The 10,000-nt window shown below is 41.1% G+C and overlaps 2 protein-coding genes across 5 annotated transcripts in view; one reads left to right on the forward strand and one right to left on the reverse strand.

Annotated features, from left to right (window-relative positions):
* Positions 1–645: 645 nt before the first annotated feature.
* On the forward strand, positions 646–7,825 carry LOC308079121 (uncharacterized protein). 2 transcript variants are annotated; one of them, XM_080420484.1, is made up of 6 exons: positions 646–1,476; positions 4,228–4,383; positions 4,757–4,937; positions 5,122–5,201; positions 5,426–5,508; positions 7,134–7,825. In XM_080420484.1, the coding sequence occupies exons 1-6, from the start codon at positions 817–819 to the stop codon at positions 7,219–7,221; spliced, it is 1,248 nt and encodes a 415-aa protein (XP_080276610.1). In that variant the 5' UTR covers positions 646–816; the 3' UTR covers positions 7,222–7,825. The 2 variants fall into 2 exon arrangements, with proteins under 2 accessions (XP_080276610.1, XP_080276611.1); XM_080420485.1 differs by having other exon boundaries at positions 647–1,476; positions 5,435–5,508.
* An 862-nt stretch (positions 7,826–8,687) lies between these two features.
* Positions 8,688–10,000, reverse strand: part of rnf208 (ring finger protein 208) — a 12,815-nt gene continuing 11,502 nt past the window's right edge. For all 3 annotated transcript variants that reach the window (XM_080419886.1, XM_080419888.1, XM_080419887.1), the window contains exon 2: positions 8,688–10,000. This exon is cut by the window's right edge and continues 1,461 nt beyond it. In XM_080419886.1, the coding sequence (XP_080276012.1) occupies positions 9,632–10,000 (369 nt within the window). In that variant the 3' untranslated portion in view covers positions 8,688–9,631.

Below are 10,000 nucleotides of genomic sequence, written 5' to 3' on the forward strand. Positions count from 1 at the left end.
GGCAAAAGACAGCAGGGAGCAGGGTTCATTTGGTTACATTTGTACACTCAGAGTTAAAATGAACACTGAGGAATTCACTGTGTGTGCACAGAGTACGTTTTATGAGGTCGACCGTGTTGTGACTTGTCCCTGCCGTACCTGGGTTATGCAGCTCTGGCCGGAGGTGGAAAAAAGTGCTCAGTTTTGTTTTCACTTAAGTAAAAGAAGCAATAATATGACAATGTTAATACTCCGACACAAGTAAAAGTCCTGTATTCATAATTTAACTTGAGTAAAAGTACTTTTAAAAGTATTTTTGTCAAACTTTTTCCAAAATAGCAGATCTGTATTATAAATCAAAAAAGTTTCTAATAACTGTAGTGGAGTAAAAATGGCAATATTTGCCTCTGAGATGTAGTCGGGTAGAAGTATAAAGTATTGAAAAAGTAAACAAAAAACAATTATTTTTTACTTATGTGCAGTACTTGAATGAATGAACTTAGTTACTTTCCACCACTGGCGCTGGCTGGGGTGCGATGGAAGTCTTAGTCTGCAGGTTCAAATAGTGTTCAGGTGAGTCACCCCCCTCCCCCTCCCTCATGTTACAGTGACAAGAATGAGCAAGAACCCACAAGCAGCACCATATAGCTGTGTGTTGCCAGACAGTGCATGGGGAGGTGTGGTGAACAAGCACAGGCGGAAATGCAGAGATGTTTTGAATTCTCCATCACCACCTCACCTGAGTTAGTCATTTTTGCGTGGGTTGTCTAAAAGCAGGGACTTGAGAGTCTGTGAGCCGTTTTGTCATTTTTAGTCTGTGGAAGAGGTGTGAGGAAGATGAATCTATACAGGAGCTTTGGAAACCTTTTGGAGACTTGGGTGGCTGAGGGAGTGCCTTCATACACGCAGGAGGAACCTTGCAATCCAGTTACGGTCTCACGATCCACCCTGACATCCGTGTCCGACATGGGGATAGGTGTGCGCTCCGAATCGGTGGACTCTGGGGTGGAGCTGGCCAGCCCGGACACATCACTCCCTTCTGCGTGCTTCTCGGTGCTGTCAACAGGGAATCCAGAAACAGACCCTGTTCCAACACAACGAGAGGAGGACGGACTCACACCTCCGTCGACATCACAGACTCCCGTCCTGTCCCTGCCGTCCTCTACCTCTTCCTCTTCCCCATGTACCAGTCCCGGCAGAGCACAGTCGTCCCGGGAGCGTTCTGTGGCCTTGCACTGCAAAGTGGAGCAGGCGTTGCAGAGGACAGGCCCCAGGTCGCAGAGTCTGAAGCAAAGCCCCTCGCCCCAAGTGGTGCTCAGGCGACGGAGTCAGAAGTCATCCCTAGTGGTCAGACAGGTACACACAACAGAGGACCACACAACAGGCCAAAGGTCAGGGAGTTTGGGCAGAAAGAACACAAGCCAGCAGCACACATCTGGACATATTAGACGACCTCTGTCCCTGCATCATACCCTGCCTGCTAAGATCATTACAAAGGTGAGTTACTACAGGCCAGCCATGACAGAGATGTATGCTGTTTGAACTGACTGTGGTTATAGTTGTTGAAATTGAGTTCTATAATGTGTCAGTTTTTACTTTATATCATCCCCTCAGCAGAAAATGACTGATATTTGTGTTGTTTTGGGCTTCTATAATCTGTCACTCGTGCCCAAGTGGGGTTCAGGGACCCCCATCATGGGTCCTTGAGGGGTTTCCAGGGGGCCCCAGCAAATGAGGAAGTTTAAACCTTAAGCACTATTACATCTTTTCAGCAAATAGCAACACGTCGCAATGCGATCCACTATTGTTGAAAAATGTTTACAAAAGTTGACAAATCTTCTCTTATGGGAGGACCCTGGCACAAAAATGTTTCAAACAGGGATCTGCAGCCAAATACATAGCAATTTGGGGGCCCTTGACATGAAAATGTTCAAGAATCACTGCCCTAAATGATTAATTTTTACTTTCATGAACTGAATGAAGGAAAGTAGCAGACATGCTCTAATTCCACTTCCCTTTCCATCTTGAGCAGGTTGCAACACACACAAACCTGCTTTCACATTTACAGGACGACAGGCATGTCATTACATGGACAGAATCCCTTTCATGGCAGAGAGTTGTCATGAGTCCCTCTGTGCGTCTGTGGTGTTTTAGACCATAAACCAGTCTGTTCAGGTTCGCTCTCGCCTGCAGGCATGAGAGGAATTGAGTGAGTGGGAGTGACGTAATGACCCTGAAAAATAAATAAAATAAAATAAATAAATACTTCACAACATATTTTGAGTAGCCACACAAAATATTTAATATATTTTGTGAAAAAATATTTTCAGGGAGCAAAATAAAATGTTTGTGTGTAGCATTCTTTTCAGAAATATTATATTTATAGCTATCCTACATGATGTACTGTATATACTTATTAATATATTACTCTAATTAATTTGCAAACAGTCACCCTGACTGCAAGTGCAGCCCAAATAGCCACCCAGTGTTGTTTTCTGAAATAAAAAAAGCCAATACATTCAACACCAATTAAGCATAAATATTGTATACATCTTCTTAGACTGTATAATATTTGTGTTTTGTTTGAATTACACCTCCAAACCATTCCATAAACTAGAAAAAGTGCTCCTCGGAGCACAAGTCTCCGCCAGGTCAGGTAGGTTATTATGGCCTCCTGGTGGTGCTATAATAGGCCAATGTGAAAAGGGTGCCATTTATTCCTAGGCCGTGCACGGCAATCGGACACTGCATGCATGATTTGAGGCATTTTGTTCTAAAAATGTGTTTTGCTAAATTTGACCTGCTGGTGGCGCTATAACAGGCCAATGTTAAAAGGGTGGCATTTGTTCCTCAACGTAGTGCAAATGTGCATTCAAAGTTTCACCGCAATCGGACGCTGCGTTCATGATTTGCTGCATTTTGTTCAAAACGGGACACTCCTGCAAACATTACATGTCAATGTTAGCCAATCAGGATGGAATATGAAAAATCAAGCAGATCCGTCTTGATCACATGACTATAGAGATCATGTGTACCGATTTGCATGAAATTTGGATCAAATCTGAAGGCTTAATATAAAGAAATATGTTTTACATAAGTCTGCCTCCTGGTGGCGCTATAAAAGGCAAATGTGAAAAATGCAGGGCAAAGGTTTTTCCTTGGCCTCTAGAGAGTGTGCATACAACGTTTTACACTGATCGGAGCAGTTATAGGTAAAAACACGAATCGGCCTGTTACAGCGCCACCATGAGGCTGATTTGAACATTTTCAAAAGGCATTTCGTCCCCGGCCTAATGGGAATGTGTGTGCAAAATTTCACGGAAATTGCATGCTGTGTTCATGATTTGAGGCATTTTTTTCGAAACGCAGTACTCCTGCAAACTTTGAGAGACAATTTTTGCGGATCAGGATGGAATATGAAAAATCTGAAATTAGCCGTTTTTTTAATGACTAGTATAGAGATACTGTGTACCGATTTGGGGGATTTTTGGCCAAAATCTATAGGAGTACTGTTCAAAAATGTGTTTTGCACAAATCGGCCTCCTGGTGGCGCTATAAAAGGCCCATGTGAAAAAATTGGAGCAGAGGTTCTGCTCTGGCATCCAGGGAGTGTGTGTGCACAGTTTCGCTGCGATCAAGCCAACGGTGCCAGAGATTAGCTGTCCACAAAATGACAGAATGACGGACGGACACACACACACACGGACGGACGGACAGGGGGTAAAACATACTCTCTCGCCATGCCTTTCGGCCTGGCGGAGACAATTAACCCCACAGACTCTTCATAGTGGTATGAACAAATTACAGTAAACGTCATGTTAAATGACACACATCTTAAATCATAACCCTATTGAAGAACAGTTGTGTTCGTGATATCCTTCATTGTTAACTATCCTTATTGCTATTTTTTGCAATATGTATAATGTTTGTAGGTTACATTTATAAGTGCTACCCCATACATCAAAACAATAATTGAGATACGGCAAAACAAGTGAACAATACAGAGTGTACAATGCTTTGTGATCCAGAATGAGTCAGTCTTGTTTTCCCAGGTTTGCGATGCTTCTTGCCAGCTTTTAGCACTCAGATGTATAATATGTACTTTCCTGCTGATTTTGTGGCGTAATATCACACCAAGAAATGTATATTAATATGATCTATCAAATTTAATGATAATTTATTTTATGTCAAACCACCTTTTAAATGTTTTCCATGTAAACCTTTCCATGTTCTTATTGCTCTGTGCAGAACCAGGGTGACAAGAAGCAGGAAGGACTCAGTCCTGGGTTGAGCTATCTAGAGCGAGTATGCCAGATGTTGGAGGAAATTGCCAGGCTTCAAAAAGATAATCGTGGATTACAGCTGGAGATGGATGCCCTCCTGGAGTCCAAGCAGTCAGTCCAGGTAAAATATGATTCCAGAGATTACCTTAATTCCATTTAGTCCCGGCAAATTGTCCTCACTAGCTGTAGATCATATCAGTATTTGTGGTGATTATGAATGATTGAACAGAATGGAAGCTACTTTCTAAAATCTACACTCATATACTGTACTGTAGGATTACATCATTGAGTTGACCACTTTTGAGGCTCCTAACAACATTTTCAAAAATATTTACAATATTTTCAAGTAAAACTTTTTTTAAATAACAAAAATAGCAGATCTACAAGCTCACAATGGGTCACAGTCATATGACCAAGTATAAAATAGGACTTTAATGCATTGTTAGTGAATTTATTTACTACAAACCTTACCTCACCATTTCCTTTCTTTTTAGGCTTCAGAATCCCTCTTCTGTGATTGCAACGCTATTGCAGAGGAACCCTTTTCTAGTGAAACCTGTGAAATGAACAGTGAGGAGCATATTTCCACAGAAACACAGTGGCAGAATAATAATGCTAACCATGATTTTCGGAGGAGGTGTGCATCAGATACTAATGTCCTGGCACACCATTTAAGTGAGTGACTTCTTTTTTCATTTTAGTCATTTCCTATCATATCCTCTCTTTTGTGCTCTTATGTGCATTATGTTGATACTCTTTTTGTGCTCTTATGTGCATTATGTTGATACAGAACATGTCTGCCTATCTTTGGCAATTATTGAATGCTCTTGTAGCTAATGTTTGTGTGTATGTGTTACAGGAAAGGTAAAACCAGACTCTAGGGGGCAGCATGTGAATATAAATGACTTGCTTGAACAGGCAGAGGAGCATGAAAATCTGGTAACTTATTGACAATTACCTAATCATACAATACTGTATGCCTTAGAAATATGTGCAGTGTTGCAGTGACTCTCATATTCAATTAAATGTGCATCTACTACTTACAGCATTACTTGATTTATGTTTATGGTTTTGATAATATACTCACATAAGGGGAATTTATTTTATGTATCTGATAATCAGCCTGTATTTTGATTCGATTTTTGCTTTCTGTTTCTCTTCAGGACGTAAAGGAGGAAACAAATAAACAAACACACAGGAAGTTGAAGATAGAGACAGCTCAGCTATCAGATTCAGAGAAAAACAGGTGAGATACCGTACGTTGCACAGTGATGTCTAATTGCAGTACTTTTTATTTACATTTTATAATAGAGTTTTATTATTGCGTGGTGCTCTTATGAAATGTATGTGCGGCTTTAAAGCTGCAATCCATAAGTTTCATATCCAATCCGGGATTCAAACCTGCATCTCCCGCACAAGAGACCAAGGTCTAGATGGTAGAGTAGGGAGACCACCTCCAACCACTGCAGATGTACTACGTAGTTATATTATGTATTAACTCTACCATACACATTGGTTAAAACAACATTTTACTCATTGAAATAAGTCATCTGGATGGCAGCTTTAACATACAGCCAGGGCTGTCACAATTATGAAATTTTACCTGACGATTAATTGTCGCTCAAATAATTGCGATTAACGATTTAATTGCGGTTTCGTTGTTGAACATTGGAACATATGAATAAAAACATCTTTAGAAAAAACACTGAGTAAACGCATCCCGCGTTTTTTTTAGCTTATAGATCTGCTATTTCTACTATTTTTGAAAGTGCTTGAAAATATATGATAATTTTTCAACATGGAAATTATTATGACGATTATGCAAAATAATTATTGCGATTATCTCAGATAATTGTGATTAGGCGATTATGTAATAATTGTGACAGGCCTACATACAGTAGCAGTGGGCCCTGCCTTACTGAATCACTGGTCCACAGCTAATGCACAGTATGCTCAAAGGCATAGTGAGAGCATCTGTTCTTCCTGAACACTATTGGTTTCTTTATTTTATACTGCAAAATACTGAGCATTCATTTATCTTGGGGATTGTAAAAATGGACCATTATGGGACTATAATGTTACACTCAGACTTAAATTGACACTCAGGATTTTACAGTGTAGCCCCCATGCCGAATTTCCTCATAGTTTTCATACTGATTACGGGTCCATTTTGGTTCCATTTTCACACTTTCTGAGTGCAATTAACGTTGAGGATTTTACAGCGTTAGGTTCTAAGATGACCTGCTTATGCTATCCTTAAATGAACCCCAGTGTCCGCACTCTGCAACATGTCATAATAGGCGAACATTCAGCACGAATACAGGAAGATTCAGTGAAGATAGCTGATCTACAAGATGTGCTGTGTTGCGATGAGTTGCGTTGTGAGCTTGTAGATAGGCTATTCTCAGAGGTATGAGAAGGGAGAAAAAGGACAGGACCAGACCCCCAATCAATGAAGTATATTGTTGCCTTCGGCCAAAAACATTGTATCTCTATATTTCAACTTTTTAAAATTAGTGCCCTACTTTGTTGCACAAGAGTGTCGTGCTAAAGTAGCAAAAAATAGCTGGTCTACGTGTTGTGAGCTTTTAGAGCTACTATTTTAGAAAAAAATGTGGAAGAGAAAGAGAAAGTGGTTAAGTGTGACTGTTAGTTTTATAAATATTTAACCAATGAAAAGTATTAACAAGAGCTTGTGACTAAATAATAACTAATACATTGTTTCCATTGGAACATAGATTCTTCTCCTCCATTTCCTGAAAAGTGACCGTTTTGGACATACAAGATTTCCCCCCGACAGCGACGATATATGGGTTTAAGTTTTAATGAGCCCTTCCTTGTCTTCTCTCTCCCCCCACCCCCTCTATGAAGCCAACAGATGCATCCATCCCAGAAAAAGGCTAGCAGGCATCGGCTGAGCCAGCTGTTCAGGAGAAGAAGGAAAACTATTCCCATATGAAAGGACCACACTGTTGTCATGTCTGCAGAAACTGGGACATTGACTTGGACATCAGTTTGCATGAACAGAAAGCATTTCTTTAAGCAAGTGATGGACAGAATGCTGGACACTTCTGCTACTGTGAAAATGCCATCCTTGATGCAATGTACCTTACTGCCATGTTTATTTATTATTCATGGCCTGCTTCCCCTCCGTATTTATACCAGAGTGGTGTGTGTGTGTGTGTGTGTGTGTGTGTGTGTGTGTGTGTGTGTGTGTGTGTGTGCGTGTGCGTGTGTGCGTGTGCGTGTGCGTGTGCACGTGTATGCGTGTGTGTGTGTGTGTGTGTGTGTGTGTGTGTGTGTGTTTACACTATGACAGGCATGGCAATGATAGATGTGCATGTGTATATATTGTGTACAGTAGTTGTGTTTCCCCTGTAACATATTGTCCATGATTACATATCAGTGACACAGAGACAATAATGCTGGCTCTACACAGAACTTCAAACTTGTGTCTTTGTACTTTTGTTCATGGTTATAAAGGCTCATTTGTACTTCATCGAACATTGTGTTGCATGCAAAAATGATGCATATTAAACTGAAATATTCTGTTTTTGTCACACGACACAGTAGTTGTATGTAGAATACATGCCTTACCCACTTGAACCTCAGCATCCCTATTCTGGGGGGAACATTAAAAAAGATAGCAGATCTACAAGCTCACAACATGTCGCAATCAGAGATTTAAGTGTAGAAAGAAAAAAGTTTGCAACTCAGGTCCATTTCACTAAGACTAGACTAGGGTTTAAGTGGTTAATACTCAATGTCTCGTTGCATAACACCAGTGGTTTCTCATTCTGGATCTTTCTCTATTATGAAAGTGCCTTGCTGTGACTCTGCTGAAGGTTATCAGAAGCATTCTTTTATGATCATATCATATGGGTGTTTTGTGTCCTAATCTTTACGTGAATAGAGAGATTGGCAGAGAGATTACCCAAACCATGTTCATTCTCTTTGGTTATATTTGTGGCCATATTTCCTTTCCCCTACAAAATCTGAAAAGATGCCCTCATCCCAAATACCACTACTGTGAATTGACAGACAATTAATAGCCGAGACCAAACAGCTAGTTTTTATCATTAGATTAATCTTTATTCACCTAGGTTGAAGGGTAACAGGATAGGTGGGCACCAAGGAAGAGTGGGCACCTTGGTGGTAAATTGGCAATTTTTTCCAAAATGTTAAAGAATAAAATATTTGGAGTATACGTGATTAGAACATGCTTAAACATTCGACAATTAAGGTCTAATATTTCAACAAATGCTACGAATTGCTACAAAAGCTGTATATCCAGTCATTTTGGGGCATAAACAAGAAGTTGAAGGATAAAATTAAAATGTCCTTGTGACCCAAACATGGGTCCCGACCCACTGTTTGGGAAACAGTGCTCTACATTACTTAAGACCATTTTTCCAAAAAAAAATGTTTTTAACATTTTGGACAAAATAGCCAATTTTACATGGAGGTGCCCAGATGTCACCAGTGCCCACCTATCCTGTATCCGGTTGAAGGGATAGAGCTCCCCTAGCATTCCCATGTAAAGAGATGTCAATGACAAACACATCCGAACAAGAGAGGGTGAATAGGATTCCAGTCCATACATAAAATACATTTATTTGCTATATTTCTCCCTGTTTTGTCTGCAAGTGTCCATCCATCAGGATCCATTAGTCCCACACAGCATCCATCTGTGCTATTAAATATATACATATACATCTGTGGAGGGATTTATGTATGTGAGCGATAGAGGAATTGGTGAAGAGGGCAGGGGGGGAGGGGGAAATGCTTAATTTACTATCCGTCGTGCGATTTTGTCGCGTGCCCAAAATAGCCGATCTACAAGCTCACGGTGAGCTTGTAGATTGGCCATTTTCGTTGTCGACACCATCGAGCGACGAAGTATAAATCAGGCTCAAGGGGTGGGGCAGCGCCGGGTCATGCCGGTGTCACCCAGTGGTGGACAAAGTATATTCAAACTATTCAAAAGTACAAATTAAGAAGTACATTTTCTTTTAATATCAATGCATCGCTGTATTAAAAATTTAGAACATAAAAGTTGAAAAAGGTCAAAAATAGCAGATCTACAAGCTCACAACACGTCGATTTGCAACAAGGTGTGAGCTTGTTGATCGCCTATTTTAATTATATTTGAAATAGGGCTTAAGTGGTCAATTCATTATATATTTGTGTACGTTTGGAACCGAAGAGGCCCATCCTAAAAATATAGTGGAGTCAAAAGTACAACATTTCTATTTGAAATGTAGAGGAGTGAAAGCAATGTGCTTGCAAAAAAAAAAAAAAAAAAACAAACCTTAAAAAATAAATAATAAGAAAGTTAATGTACTGTCCACCACTGGTGTCACCCTGGTCTACATGATGCCACAGGAGGACAGGGGGTTGGCGATCTGGCAGGTGCAGGCTGACTGGCAGTACTGGCGCACAGTCTGGTAGCAGCTGCGGTCTGCCTCCCCGCCCCACTGCACAGGCCCGTTGGGGTCGGAGGGCAAGCGGCTCAGGATGCTGGTGTTGATGGCCAGGGCAGCCAGGCCATAGTCAGTGAACAGCACCGTCTCACGCCGGCACGTGGGGCACGAGATGAACTTGTACTTGGGGCAAGACTCGTAGAGGATCTGCAGGCACTCCTCGCACACCGAGTGCAGGCAGGAGAGGATGCGCGGGCGCTTTCCGGCAAAGTTGTAGGTGTGACCGCACGTGGGGCAGTCCAGGGGCTCGCAGGG

Source organism: Gymnoscopelus braueri (genome assembly GCF_963280865.1).
Source record: "Gymnoscopelus braueri genome assembly, chromosome: 22".
In the NCBI taxonomy this organism is placed as follows: Eukaryota; Metazoa; Chordata; class Actinopteri; order Myctophiformes; family Myctophidae; genus Gymnoscopelus; species Gymnoscopelus braueri.

Excerpts from the sequence above, each read along its gene's own strand:
- LOC308079121 (XM_080420484.1), top strand. The coding sequence starts at position 817 with ATGAATCTATACAGGAGCTTTGGAAACCTTTTGGAGACTTGGGTGGCT. Across the intron at positions 1,477-4,227 it reads CTGCTAAGATCATTACAAAG|AACCAGGGTGACAAGAAGCA; the intron begins GTGAGTTACTAC and ends TGCTCTGTGCAG. Across the intron at positions 5,202-5,425 it reads CAGAGGAGCATGAAAATCTG|GACGTAAAGGAGGAAACAAA; the intron begins GTAACTTATTGA and ends GTTTCTCTTCAG.